General features: G+C 48.0%; 1 protein-coding gene across 2 annotated transcripts in view; it reads left to right on the forward strand.

Annotated features, from left to right (window-relative positions):
* Window positions 1-15,298, forward strand: part of LOC136611557 (amine sulfotransferase-like) — a 45,543-nt gene that overhangs the window by 17,682 nt on the left and 12,563 nt on the right. For both annotated transcript variants that reach the window (XM_066591265.1, XM_066591255.1), the window contains exon 4: window positions 330-456. In XM_066591265.1, the coding sequence (XP_066447362.1) occupies window positions 330-456 (127 nt within the window). The remainder of the gene's footprint in view (window positions 1-329; window positions 457-15,298) is intronic.

Here is a 15,298-nt window from a genome sequence, read left to right on the forward strand (position 1 = left end):
TTGAATGAGTCTTATGGGCATGTTCTTATAAGTGATGATCAAATGTCAAGTCCCTGCGCTTGAGATGTGAGGAAAAAAAGAGAAGAAAAAGAGGTGTACACAAGTGAATGTTGTTTTTATCATCATCATTATGATTATTGATCCTCTTTAGATGTGTAGTTATTGATTAGGAAATAACATTATTTCTTAATATTTATTAGCTAATTGATAAATGTGTTGTGCCCCTGTTCATACGTCCTATTAGCAGAATATAAATATCATAGAATGTGATGGGACAACCTCTTTGAGCCAAAATTTTAAGAAATGTTCATTATTCCTATTTTTTTCAGATTATATATGTGTGTCGAAACCCAAAAGATGCCATGGTGTCCTTTTACCACTTCTACAAAATGAATCCAAACATAAAATGTACAATAAATTGGAAAACATTTTTCAACCTCTTCATATCAGGGAAAGGTAATACAGAAGTAGGCATAGAATTATTTTTTGATCTAATTCTAAGGAACTCAATCGTATTTTTTCCAGTTTGTAAAGTAGTTTTGTGGTGTGGTGACCTGAAAGATCAGATTGACTGTGTGAGGGATGGTAAGCGTTACACTTGTCACAGTGTGTTGTATCCCAATCTGCTCAGTCGTGCACAAGAAAAATGTATGTGGTAATAGTTAGGTGCACTTGAGGTGGTCTCTGCTCCCTAGTGAGTAGATGGTAGTTTGTAGTTCCTATTCCAAATAAAGTAAGTCCAAAGAATCAGGAGAGGTAACAGGTAAAACTCACATTTACTTGTTCCCAAAGCTTAATGGTATAACATCCAGAAGGTGAAGGCACATTCCTTAGAAATTAGCAGTTCGAACACTGATTGTGGTGGCTTGTATGCTTCTGGATCTCCATCCTACACTACTGTGAATGTTTCATCATAGCCCTAGAGCAGTGGTGGAAAATCTATAGCCGCGCGCCAGAGGTAGCACGCGGAGCCCTCCCTGCTGGCATGCACCGCCGACGCCTGCACACCACGGTAGTAATTACCGGCTGGGGTGCCGCTGGTCTGCTCCAGTAATCACGCAGTGTGCACCTGGGATCCTCCTCCCCTGAGTCCTCTCCTCCTTAGTTCTGCAGGAGAGGACAAGGGAGGAGTGGCATTGTCTACAAGGAGGAGGTAAGTATATGGGTTGGGGGGACTATAACTACTGGGGCTACTGAGAGGGGTTAATATTACTACTGGGGCTACTGTGGAGAATAATATTACTACTGAAGTGGTTAATATTATTATTTGGTCTTCTGAAGGGGTTAGTATTATTACTGGGGCTACTGAGAGCGGTTAATATTCCTACTGGGACTACTGTGGGGAATAATATTACTACTGATAGGGTTAATATTATTAATAAGGCTACTAAAAGGGTTAATTTTATTACTTGGGGCTCCTATGAGTGTTATTATTACTCGGGCCACTGAGGGAGTTAATATTACTACTGAGGGGCTTACTATTATTACTGGGGCTACTGAGAGGGGTTAATATTACTACTGGGGCTACTGTGGGGAATAATATTACTACTGAGGGGATTAATATTATTACTGGGACTACTGAAAGGGTTAATATTATTACTAGGGCTACTGAGGGGGCTGCTATTATTACTGGGGGATACTGTGGGTGTTATTATTACTCGGGCCACTGAGGGAGTTACTATTACTGGGGCTACTGAGAGGGGTTAATATTACTACTGGGGCTACTGTGGGGAATTAATACTAGTGAGGGGGTTACTATTATTACTGGGCCTACTGTGGGGCTATTACTAATACTCAGGCTACTGATGGAGTTAATATTACTACTCGGGCTACTGTGGGGTTAATATTACTACTGAGGTCCACTGTGGGGCGGGGGGGGGTCATTATTGTTACTGAGGCCACTGTGGGGTCCCTATTGTTACTCAGGCCACTGTGGGGGACACTATTACTACAGGGGGTCAATGTTAGGGTCACCATTACTACTGAGGCTATTGTGGGGGACAGTGTTACTACTGCGGCAACTGTGGGGGACACTATTACTACTGAGGCCATTGTGGGGGTCACTATTGTTACTAAGACAAGTGTGAGCGACACTTTTACTACTGAGGCCACTGTGGAGGTCACTTTTACTACTGAGGCCACTGTGAGGGTCACTGTTACTACTGAGGCCACTGTGGGGGACACTGATACTACTGACGCCACTGTGGGGGGTCACTATTACTTTTGGGGCCACTATGCGTGTCACTATTGTTACTGAGGTCATGTGGGGGACACTATTAGTACTGAGGCTACCGTGGGAGACACTATTACTACTGAGGCCCCTGTGGGGGTCACTAATGTTACTGAGGCCACTGTGGGGGTCACTATTGTTATGAAGGCTATTGTGGGGGTCACTGTTGTTACTGGGGCCACTGTGGGTGACACTATTACTACTGAGGCCACTGTGGGGGACACTATTACTACTGAGGCCACTCTGAATGTGGCAGCATACCTCAAGCTGACTTAAGGTATGTCTACACGTGGTGGAAATGCTGCAGAATATCTGCAGCAAAAATTTCCGTGGCAATTTCCACATCAAAAATACAGTGAAAATCTGCACTATTTTGCTTATTTTTCTTTCAAAATGTATTTATTGTTTGTTTGTTTTTTACAAATCACATACGTTACAATAACTGAGCATGACCCGCTTATCAAGGTTACACAGAGATACTCTACGTTGTACAGTAGCATAGAGTATATTATGGTCTATTAATATTCCAAAGAAGGAGAGAAATTAGACTTTTGTATATAGTGATGGAGATACTGTTCTAAATACAGACCTTGATCTAGTTATAACCCTGGTAGCTCGATAATTAGATTCTGACAAATTTTAGTAAACCTTAACGTGTGCCATGCGACCTGCGCGCCTGTGCCACTCAGGAGGACCAACTAAGGCCCTGCCAGCGATAGGTTGTGAGTAGAGATGAGCGAGCACCAAAATGCTCGGGTGCTCGTTACTCGGGACGAAATTATCGCGATGCTGGAGGGTTCGTTTCGAGTAACGAACCCCATTGAAGTCAATGGGCGACCGGAGCATTTTTGTATTTCGCCGATGCTCGCTAAGGTTTTCATGTGTGAAAATCTGGGCAATTCAAGAAAGTGATGGGAACGACACAGCAATGGATAGGGCAGGCGAGGGGCTACATGTTGGGCTGCATCTCAAGTTCACAGGTCCCACTATTAAGCCACAATACCGGCAAGAGTGGGGCCCCCCCCCCCAACAACTTTTACTTCTGAAAAGCCCTCATTAGCATGGCATACCTTAGCTAAGCACCACACTACCTGCAACAAAGCACAATCACTGCCTGCATGACACTCCGCTGCCACTTCTCCTGGGTTACATGCTGCCAAATCCCCCCCCCCCCACGACCCAGTGTCCACAGCGCACACAAAACTGTCCCTGCCCAGCCTTCAGCTGCCCTCATGCCACGCCACCCTCATGTCTATTTATAAGTGCGTCTGCCAGAGGCAAAGCAGGCACACACTGCAGAGGGTTGGCACGGCTAGGCATCGACCCCCCCATAAAAGGGGCGGGCCGATAGTCCACAATGCTGTAAAGAAGCAATGAGAAATCCAATCCTGTGCCACCTCCATCTGGAGCTGCACACGTGGGCATAGCAATGGGGAACCTATGTGCCACACACTATTCATTCTGTCAAGGTGTCTGCACGCCCCAGTCAGACCGCGGTTTTTTATAAATAGTCACAGGCAGGTACAACTCCGCAATGGGAATTCCGTGTGCACCCACAGCATGGGTGGCTCCCTGGAACCCACCCGCTGTACATAAATGTATCCCATTGCATTGCCCATCACAGCTGAGGTAATGTCGTTGTTAATGCAGGTGGGCTTCGGCCCACACTGCATGCCCCAGTCTGACTGGGGTTCTTTACAAGTGGACAGATGTAGGTTAAACTCCGTGTGCACCTACAGCATGGGTGGCTCCCTGGAACCCACCGGTGGTACATGAATATATCCCATTGCAGTGCCCTACTCAGCAGAGCTAACGTCAGATACAATACAGGTGGGCTTCGGCCCACACTGCATGCCCCAGTCAGACTGGGGTTCTTTAGAAGTGGAAAGATGTAGGTTAAACTCCGTGTGCACCTACAGCATGGGTGGGTGCCAGGAAGCCACCGGCGGTACATAAATATATCCCATTGCATTGCCCAACACAGCTGAGGTAATGTCGTGCTTAATGCAGGTGGGCTTCGGCCCACACTGCATGCCCCATTCAGACTGGGGTTCTTTAGAAGTGGACAGATGTAGGTTAAACTCCGTGTGCACCTACAGCATGGGTGGCTCCCTGGAACCCACCGGTGGTACATAAATATATCCCATTGCATTGCCCAACACAGCTGAGGTAATGTCGTGCTTATTGCAGGTGGGCTTCGGCCCACACTGCATACCCCAGTCAGACTGGGGTTCTTTAGAAGTGGACAGATGTAGGTTAAACTCCGTGTGCACCTACAGCATGGGTGGCTCCCTGGAACCCACCGGTGGTACATAAATATATCCCATTGCAGTGCCCTACTCAGCAGAGCTAACGTCAGATACAATACAGGTGGGCTTCGGCCCACACTGCATGCCCCAGTCAGACTGGTAATATGTACCTTAACAGTAACCTCGTTGGTGGTAATGTGGTGGTGACTGCGGACCTAGTAGCGCGGTTTTATGTAGTTGGTTCTCGGAATGTGGCCATGATTAAGTGGTCCGTGGCGGGGGGATGGTGGTGGTGCTTTCTTGTTGTGTCGTTAAAGGTGAAATTCTTGGACTGCCACCAGACGGACCAATGCAAAGGTATTTGCCAAGAATGTTTTCATTGTTGAAGGAGGAGGGGGATGTTTTGGAGGCACTATGTGTCCTCTCCACGTGTCCGTGGTTATATGCACCTTAACAGTAACAGCGTTGGTGGGAAATGGCCTCGCCGCCATCATGTCTTTGTGAAGCCTCTGTTTCCACACCCCAGTGACATACCATTAGCTGCGGTATAGGCAGAGCCCAGAATTATTAACATTTCAGCGGTAGTATTAGGGACAGGCCCCACTAACATATCACTAGCAGCAGTATAGGGGGAGCGCAGTCTTAGTTCCATTTCAGTAACAGTAGCACTCAAGACAGGCCCCAGTAACAATTCCGAAGCAGCAGTATAGGAGGAGCGCAGTCTTAGTTCCATTTCAGTAATAGTAGCACTCAAGACAAGCCCCAGTAACAATTCCCATTGCAGCAGTTTAGGGAGATAACAGTCTCTTTCACATTTCAGTAGCTGCAGTATAGACAAGGCCCCAGTTACATTTATGTAGCAAAAGTGTAGGCCAACCCCACACACCTTTCTGTACCATGAGTGCAGGCGAAGAACATAGAAATTACAATGATTACACTGTAGGTGAGGGCCCAAAAAAATTGGTGTAGCAACAGTACTAATGTACCTCAGAAAAAATTGGCCATGCCCAACCAAGATGGCAGGTGAAACCCATTAATCGCTTTGGTTAATGTGGCTTAAGTGGTAACTAGGCCTGGAGGCAGCCCAGTTTAACGAAAAATTGGTTCAAGTTAAAGTTTCATCGCTTGTAAGAGCATTGAAACGTATAAAAATTGTTTGGAAAAATTATGAGTGAGCCTTGTGGCCCAAAGAAAAATTGCCCGTTCGGCGTGATTACGTGAGGTTTCAGGAGGAGGAGCAGGAGGAGGAGGAGGAATATTATACACAGATTGATGAAGCAGAAATGTCACCGTTTTGGATGGTGATACAGAACGATGCTTCCATCCGCGGGTGCAGCCTACGTATTGCTTAGGTATCGCTGCTGTCCACTGGTGGAGAAGAGAAGTCTGGGAAAATCCAGGCTTTGTTCATCTTGATGAGTGTAAGCCTGTCGGCACTGTCGGTTAACAGGCGAGTACGCTTATCTGTGATGATTCCCCCAGCCGCACTAAACACCCTCTCTGACAAGACGCTAGCCGCAGGACAAGCAAGCACCTCCAGGGCATACAGCGCGAGTTCAGGCCACGTGTCCAGCTTCGACACCCAGTAGTTGTAGGGGGCAGAGGCGTCACGGAGGACGGTCGTGCGATCGGCTACGTATTCCCTCACCATCCTTTTACAGTGCTCCCGCCGACTCAGCCGTGACTGGGGAGCAGTGACACAGTCTTGCTGGGGAGCCATAAAGCTGTCAAGGGCCTTAAAGAGTGTTGCACTGCCTGTGCTGAACATGCTGCTCGATCTCCGCACCTCCCCTGCTACCTGGCCCTCGGAACTGCGCCTTCTGCCACTAGCGCTGTCGGATGGCAATTTTACCATCAGCTTGTCCGCCAGGGTCCTGTGGTATAGCTACACTCTCGAACCCCTTTCCTCTTCGGGAATGAGAGTGGAAAGGTTCTCCTTATACCGTGGGTCGAGCAGTGTGTACACCAAGTAATCTGTAGTGGCCAGAATGCGTGCAACACGAGGGTCACGAGAAAGGCATCCTAACATGAAGTCAGCCATATGTGCCAGGGTACCTGTACACAACACATGGCTGTCTTCACTAGGAAGATCACTTTCAGGATCCTCCTCCTCCTCCTCCGCCTCCTCCTCCTCAGGCCATACACGCTGAAAGGATGACAGGCAAGCAGCATGGGTACCGTCAGCAGTGGGCCAAGCTGTCTCTTCCCCCTCCTCCTCATCCTCCTCATGCTCCTCTTCCTCCTCCTCAACGCACTGAGATATAGACAGGAGGGTGCTCTGACTATCCAGCGACATACTGTCTTCCCCCGCCTCCGTTTCCGAGCGCAAAGCATTTGCCTTTATGCTTTGCAGGGAACTTCTCAAGAGGCATAGCAGAGGAATGGTGACGCTAATGATTGCAGCATCGCCGCTCACCACCTGGGTAGACTCCTCAAACTTTCCAAGGACCTGGCAGATGTCTGCCAACCAGGCCCACTCTTCTGAAAATAATTGAGGAGGCTGACTCCCACTGCGCCGCCCATGTTGGCGTTGGTATTCCACTATAGCTCTACGCTGCTCATAGAGCCTGGCCAACATGTGGAGCGTAGAGTTCCACCGTGTGGGCACGTCGCACAGCAGTCGGTGCACTGGCAGATTAAACCGATGTTGCAGTGTCCGCAGGGTGGCAGCGTGCGTGTGGGACTTGCGGAAATGTGCGCAGAGCCGGCGCACCTTTACGAGCAGGTCTGACAAGCGTGGGTAGCTTTTCAGAAAGCGCTGAACCACCAAATTAAAGACGTGGGCCAGGCATGGCATGTGCGTGAGGCTGCCGAGCTGCAGAGCCGCTACCAGGTTACGGCCGTTGTCACACACGACCATGCCCGGTTGGAGGCTCAGCGGCGCAAGCCAACGGTCGGTCTGCTCTGTTAGACCCTGCAGCAGTTCGTGGGCCGTGTGCCTCTTCTCTCCTAAGCTGAGTAGTTATAGCACGGCCTGCTGACGCTTGCTCACTGCTGTGCTACCACGCCGCGTGACACCGACTGCTGGCGACGTCCTGCTGCTGCTGACACATCTAGATTGCGAGACAGAGGTTGAGGAGGAGGAGGAGGAGGGTGGTTTAGTGGAGGAAGCATACACCACCGAACATACCACCACCGAGCTGGGGCCCGCAATTCTGGGGGTGGGTAGGACGTGAGCGGTCCCAGGCTCTGACTCTGTCCCAGCCTCCACTAAATTCACCCAATGTGCCGTCAGGGAGATGTAGTGGCCCTGCCCGCCTGTGCTTGTCCACGTGTCCGTTGTTAAGTGGACCTTGCCACTAACCGCATTGGTGAGGGCGCGTACAATATTGCGGGAGACGTGGTCGTGCAGGGCTGGGACGGCACATCGGGAAAAGTAGTGGCGACTGGGAACTGAGTAGCGCGGGGCCGCCGCCGCCATCATACTTTTGAAGGACTCCGTTTCCACAACCCTATACGGCAGCATCTCAAGGCTGATAAATTTGGCTATGTGGACGGTTAACGCTTGAGCGTACGGGTGCGTGGCGGCGTACTTGCGCTTGCGCTCAAACACTTGCGCTAGCGACGGCTGGACGGTGCGGTGCGAGACATTGGTGGATGGGGCCGAGGACAGCGGAGGTGAGGGTGTGGGTGCAGGCCAGGAGACGGTAGTGCCTGTGTCCTGAGAGGGGGGTTGGATCTCAGTGGCAGGTTGGGGCACAGGGGGAGAGGCAGCGGTGCAAACCGGAGGCGGTGAACGGCCTTCGTCCCACCTTGTGGGGTGCTTGGCCATCATATGTCTGCGCATACTGGTGGTGGTGAGGCTGTTGGTGGTGGCTCCCCGGCTGATCTTGGCACGAAAAAGGTTGCACACCACTGTTCGTCGGTGGTGAAAAACTGTGAAAAACTGCCAGACCTTAGAGCACCTCGGCCTCTGCAGGGTGGCATGGCACGAGGGTGCGCTTTGGGAAACAGTTGGTGGATTATTCGGTCTGGCCCTGCCTCTACCCCTGGACACCGCACTGCCTCTTGCAACCTGCCCTGCTGCTGCCCTTGCCTCCCCCTCTGAAGACCTGTCCTGAGTAGGCGTTGCACATTAGGTGGGGTCAGTCACCTCATCGTCCTGCTGCTCTTCCTCCAAATCCTCTGTGCGCTCCTCCCTCGGACTTACTGCCCTTACTACTACCTCACTGCAAGACAACTGTGTCTCATCGTCATCGTCCTCCTCACCCACTGAAAGGTCTTGAGACAGTTGCCGGAAGTCCCCAGCCTCATCCCCCGGCCCCCGGGAACTTTCCAATGGTTGGGCATCAGTGACGATAAACTCCTCTGGTGGGAGAGGAACCACTGCTGCCCAATCTGAGCAGGGGCCCGAGAACAGTTCCTGGGAGTCTTCCCGCTCCTGAGCATGTGTCATTGTAGTGGAGTGAGGAGGCTGGGAGGAAGGAGGAGGAGCAGCAGCCAGAGGATTCGGATTTGCAGCACTGGACGGCGCAGAACTGTGGGTGGACGATAGGTTGCTTGAAGCACTTTCTGCCATCCACGACAGGACCTGCTCACACTGCTCATTTTCTAATAAAGGTCTCCCGCGTGGACCCATTAATTGGGCGATGAATGTGGGGACACCAGAAACGTGCCTCTCTCCTAATCGCGCAGCAGTCGGCTGCGATACACCTGGATCAGGAGCTCGGCCTGTGCCCACACCCTCACTTGGGCCTACGCGTCCTCGGCCGCGTCCACGTCCTCTAGGCCTACCCCTACCCCTCAGCATGCTGTATTACCAGTGATTTCCCAGGCAGGAAATAAATTGGCGCAAGCCTGCGGGCCAAATAGAATTTTTGCCCTTTTTTTTAAAGGAAAGGCCCACTGACTATATTCAATCAATAACAAATGTGTTCTGTGGCCCTGCTGTGTGTCACAGAACTGCAGTGTTATATTAACTGCAGCAGAGCGGTGATTTCCCAGGCAGGAACTAAATTGGCGCAAGCCTGCTGTTAAACTTAGCTGGCTGCGTATGATCTTTTTACGTTCTCCACCCACCACACACGTACCCAGAACGCTGAGGACTGTCAGAGGCAGGCCAAATAGAATTTTTCCCTTTTTTTTTTTTTAAAGGGAAGGCCCACTGACTATATTCAATCAATAACAAATGTGTTCTGTGGCCCTGCTGTGTGTCACAGAACTGCAGTGTTATATTAACTGCAGCAGAGCGGTGATTTCCCAGGCAGGAAATAAATTGGCGCAAGCCTGCTGTTAAACTTAGCTGGCTGCGTATGATTTTTTTACGTTCTCCACCCACCACACACGTACCCAGAACGCTGAGGACTGTCAGAGGCAGGCCAAATAGAATTTTTCCCTTTTTTTTTCTAAAGGGAAGGCCCACTGACTATATTCAATCAATAATATATGTCTTCTGGCCCTGCCTACACAATTCTGTCCCTGTAGTATTACTGCAGGGCGCAATGCTCTGCACAGCCGATTTTGAAAAAAAAAAAAAAGTGCAACACTGCTAACAGCAGCCTGCACAGTACTGCACACGGTTAAATGTGGCCCTAAGAAGGACCGTTGGGGTTCTTGAAGCCTACACTCACTCCTAACACTCTCCCTGCCTAACCACCACTTCTGTCCCTGGACTATTACTGCAGGGCGCAATGCTCTGCACGGCCGATTTTGCAAAAAAAAAAAAATGTGCAACACTGCTAACAGCAGCCTCCACACTACTGCACACGGATAGATGTGGCCCTAAGAAGGACCGTTGGGGTTCTTGAAGCCTACACTCACTCCTAACACTCTCCCTACAGCAGCTCCAACACAATAGCACTTTCCCTCAGCTAACTCACAACGCATCTGAGGCGAGCCGCGGGAGGGGCCGATTTTTATACTCGGGTGACATCTGATCTCCCCAGCCACTCACAGCAGGGGGGTGGTATAGGGCTGGAACGTCACAGGGGGAAGTTGTAATGCCTTCCCTGTCTTTCAATTGGCCAGAAAAGCGCGCTAACGTCTCAGAGATGAAAGTGAAAGTAACCCGAACATCGCATGGTACTCGTTAAGAGTAACGAGCATCCCGAACACCTTAATATTCGCCCGAGCATCAAGCTCGGATGAGTACGTTCGCTCATCTCTAGTTGTGAGGCCTCAAAGGTAGTTTAAGATGAAAACCCTGCAACGAAACTGTCAGAGGGGTAGAAAGAAGAGGCGAGTACATATGTATGTATATGGGCCCACCTGTCGCATACCACTTAACTCTTTATAACAAATATCAAATACAATTTAAGAACAAAAGGAAAGGAGGTAAAAGAAAGAGAGAGAGAAAGATGTAGCAATGGAGAGAAAGGAAAATAATGAATTGAAACTTAGACAAGAAAGAGAGAAGAGGAAAAAAGGAGAAGGTGGGAGGTAGGTATTGGTACTTACTGCCCCATATCCCACACATATTAAATTAAATTAAAATAGGACATTGGCCACCAGTGTCGTTGGAGTGCGCTGTGTCATCTCCTATGTTGAAACATCAGCGAGCCATTTAGAGAACACCGCGGAGCTCCTATAATCTATCCACACTGTCCAAGTGTTGGAAAAGTTGTCGATTCCCTGGTCCATCACCAAGTCAGATCTCCTTATCTCGTCCATGTACCTGATAAAATCTAGAGCCTCTGCCCACATGGCGCTCGTTAACGCTCCCCTCTGTTTCCAGTGAAGGGGGATAATGTAACGCATAGCCATAATACAATGTCTCAGGAGTCCCTTCTTGACTTGAGAGATAGGACCTGGGAACATGGACAGGAGAGCAATCTCAGGAGTGACGATCAGGGAGGACCTACACACTGCGTATAGCCTAGCAACGTCGCCCCAATTAACGAGCAGCTCCACCAGATATTATACATAGTTCCCACCTCTGAGCAGCACCTCCAACACTCATTTGAGGTCAAGGGGAATATTCTTTGGAGTTTTTCCGGAGTCCTGTACCACTGCGTCACAATTTTGTAATTTAGTTCCTGTGCTTTGATCGAGATGGACATCTTGTGTGAGAGGATGTAGGACTTGTTCCAAAGCTCTCTGGTGATACATCTCCCGAGCGTCTCCTCCCACCCCGCCTCCCATCTCAAGTGATCTCCTCTCAGTATCAATCAACAACTCGTACAGCAGAGAGACCAGGGATGCTTCCAGTAAAAGTTCTGACAGTTGCCCGCCAAGCTTCTTGTAGAACCTTGGCGTGAACCCTTCCGGCCCAGGGATTTTTCCTATTTTCAAGTCTTTCAGAACTTGGGATAGCTCTGAGGAAATTATATCTTCTTCGACGGTTGCTGCCTCTTCTGCCGGGACAATTTTGACGATGTTTTGTCGTAAATATTGTGTAATATTATCTTTTAATTTGGCCTCGTTGGACGCCGCTGGGCAAGAATGTTATACAATCTAGTAGAGTATGTTCTAAATGCCTCCAGAATTCCTTCTGAGGCATGGGCGACTGTCCCATTGGGTGAGTTGATAGAAAATATGTTTGCCTGGGAAATCCGAGGGTGTAAGGCTCTCGCCAACCATCTCCCACTTTTGTTGCCGAACTCATAACATCCTGCCTGAAATCTGTCTCTTATATGTAATGTATTTTGATCGAGTATAGAGAGTATCTCGTGTCTAATATTAGTAATTTCTATTAGTAGGGCGTCTGACCTCTTTTTCTTATTGGCTGCCTCTCGTGTCCCTAAGGAACACAGGAGTTGATTGAGTTTAAATGACAATTCTTTCTTGAGTCTTGAGCCATGAGCTATGAATATCCCTCTTAGGACGCATTTAAGTTCTTCCCATTTAATTGGCGCAGGGGTAGTATCAGACCTATGAGCTTCTAGGAAGACTCTGAAAGTTTCAGACAGATCAGCCATGCAAGTTGGGTCCCTAAGTAGGTTATCATTTAACTTCCCTATTTGACTTCTTTTTGACAAGAAATCAGTTGCGTATCTACTGCTGATTTCATACTATGTGGCGCTCCCCCTCACCTCCTCTTGGCTTCTGGTTCCCAGCGGCCTGGTCAGGTGAGGCCACTACAGGCCACTGGGAATCAGAAGCCAGGGAGGGCTGACAGCGCGAAGCCTGCGGAGGAAGTGAGGGGGAGCGCCACATAGTATGAAATTCAGTGAGAATCTGCACCAATGGTACTCTATGGCTCCAGCTAGGAAGTAGAACACAGTGCGTTCCTCCCTATCAATTTTAAAACGGCCCTGTCATTTTTATAATGACGGAGGTAAAATCATACGTCGTGATAAGCCCTACCCCCTGAGATGTTGGCACTTTGCTATAAATAAGTAGATTTTGGGTGGCAGTTTTGGGCACTTGGTCTCTAAAAGGTTCGCCATCACTGCCCGAGAGTGTTTCTAGTCTTGGTGGGAGCCTTTTACCATCAGCTATAAATCAATTCCTACATGTAGCGATCCTGGGGCAGGATGATAATGCCTATCACCCAGTCAATGGTGGACCACCATACATACTTTACTTAGGCTAAGAGTAAAGCCACCACCTGTAATACAATGGTTAAGTACATTTAAAGTCATATATTCATATAGCAATGACTTATAGTCATATTGAGAATACAAAAGCATAAGTGCATTGTATAAAACATTACAAAAACATTTTGAATTCGGTGGGAATAGAATTTCACTCCAGGAAACTACAGTTCTAGATCCCACAAATATCATTTTACATTATATATGCAAAAGGAACAGTCATATCAATGTACCCTAAAAGTAACCTTTAGACTCTGTTCTCTTCTGTTTTGCGGTTTCTATTTATGTAGGAAGCCCATAATGCTCCAATGGTGGGTGAAGAAAAAAGTAAAAAAGGGTCCAGCGCTCCCAGGAAAACCCTCTGTTCCAAATTAATCCACGAATTCTTATCATCAAAGTACAAAGGATTCTTTATTAAAACATGTCCGACGCGTTTCGTCACACAACTGCGACTTTTCCCACTTGAGAAAGTCGCAGTTGTGCGACGAAACGCGTCGGACATGCTTTAATAAAGAATCCTTTGTACTTTGATAAGAAATCCTGGATTAATTTGGAACAGAGGGTTTTCCTGGGAGCGCTGGACCCTTTTTTACTTTTTTCTTCACCCACTACTGCACGCTCGCATCCCTGTCCAGGGTTGTGACCGGCCACGGCTTGCCCCCCTCCCCCTTTCCTGTTGAGGAGAGAGGAGTTATAGGAAACCAGGACAAGGTCTTTCAACAAGTTTGGATACAACGCCTACCAGGACGTGGAGGTGCTAGGTGGGGGACTCACCTGTGGGGCTCCCCCACCTACACCGGGTAAGTCCCACTCTGCATATTTTTGCACTTTTACAAGTATAAAGTACTTGGTAATTCATCATAGTGGTTAGAGCGCCGTCCATCACCAGTTTTTTCATAATGCTCCAATGGATCCATCAAATGATGGATGCCAACAACACCTGAATGAAGTCTTTGATGTGATTATGAAAATAATATTTGTTTCATCTGAAGTAAAACCATGGGCAGCAAAATACATTTAAAAGGGGATTTCAATTGGAAAGATTTAACCTCTATTGAAAGTATGAGGTACAAAGTAAAACTCCTCAATGTAAAGCAATCAAATCTTTTTAGTTTCTCACATAACCACTCATCACTTAGTGGCACAAAAATATGATGTCTATAGCTCACTGCATGGGGTTACAACCTGTAGTCCAGTTAGCTGGTCAAACATGCTCGGTTCTACATTCATTTTCACATTCCAGAGGGATTTATGATCATATAAATTAAATCTCAGAAGCATTATTATTAGTGTTACAATGTATTCTAACCATCATTTTTAAATCTCTGTCTTCTTAAGCCATAGTGTATAACATCACAATATCAAATACTGAAGTATTTGGATAGTGACTAGAGATGAGCGAACGTACTCGGTAAGGGCGAGTAAGTACCTTTCGGTAAGTACTCGAAAATCGCGGTGCTCGATTGCGAAATCGCCCTTACCAAGTACGTTCGCTCATCTCTAATAGTGACACAATATTCACAATTTCGCCTCTGTACGCCACTGCAATGGATTAAAAAACAAAGCCACCAACATGTTATTGAAATGCAGACTTTCAGCTTTAATTCAAGAAGTTTAAGTAAAAATTGCATCAACCATTTAGGAATTATAGTATTTTATATAGTCCCTCCACTTTCAGAAGCATGAGCAAGAAGCACTTTTATGGTACAGTGTAGCATATTCTTTCGAGGAACAGGCGAAGATAGGAGATAAAAAGAGATAACAGGGTTAAGATGCTGAATTTGCATTCGTTAGCTGTTAATGAGAACTCTCAATAACAATGAGGTAGAATCCAATTTAGTCCATTTTGGGGGAAAAATTCCTTCCCAACTCCATAGTGGCAGTCAGAATAATTCCTGGATCAACATTTGAGAAGATACTACCTGAGGGCTCAGTCACACGGGCGTTTGTACGCGCGTCTGACAGTTGCGTTTGTGATCCACATCTATATAGACCCAATGCTTTTCAATGGAAGCGGTCACATGTGCGAATTTTACATGCGCACAAACGCATGCGGCGAAAATTATAGGTCACAACATTTTGCATAATGCATGTAACTGCATTCTGTGGCAAATCAGTGTTCTGTGTATGTCAAACCCCTGGATGCTGTCGGATGCAGGGGTTTCACCTTGCGCCCAGTGGGGCCTGCGGCAGCAGCGCCCACCCCATTGAGAACTTGTACTGAAGATCGTGATCCTCTGCCAAAGCTGTCTCAGCTGTGGCAGAGGAGAACGATGTTCTCCCATTGAATCATCATGAAGCAATGGGCTGCCAGCAAGTGCTGTAGTAATTTTCGGGGAAGGGCT

The sequence above is a fragment of the Eleutherodactylus coqui genome, chromosome 1 (assembly GCF_035609145.1).
Source record: "Eleutherodactylus coqui strain aEleCoq1 chromosome 1, aEleCoq1.hap1, whole genome shotgun sequence".
Classification (NCBI taxonomy): domain Eukaryota; kingdom Metazoa; phylum Chordata; class Amphibia; order Anura; family Eleutherodactylidae; genus Eleutherodactylus; species Eleutherodactylus coqui.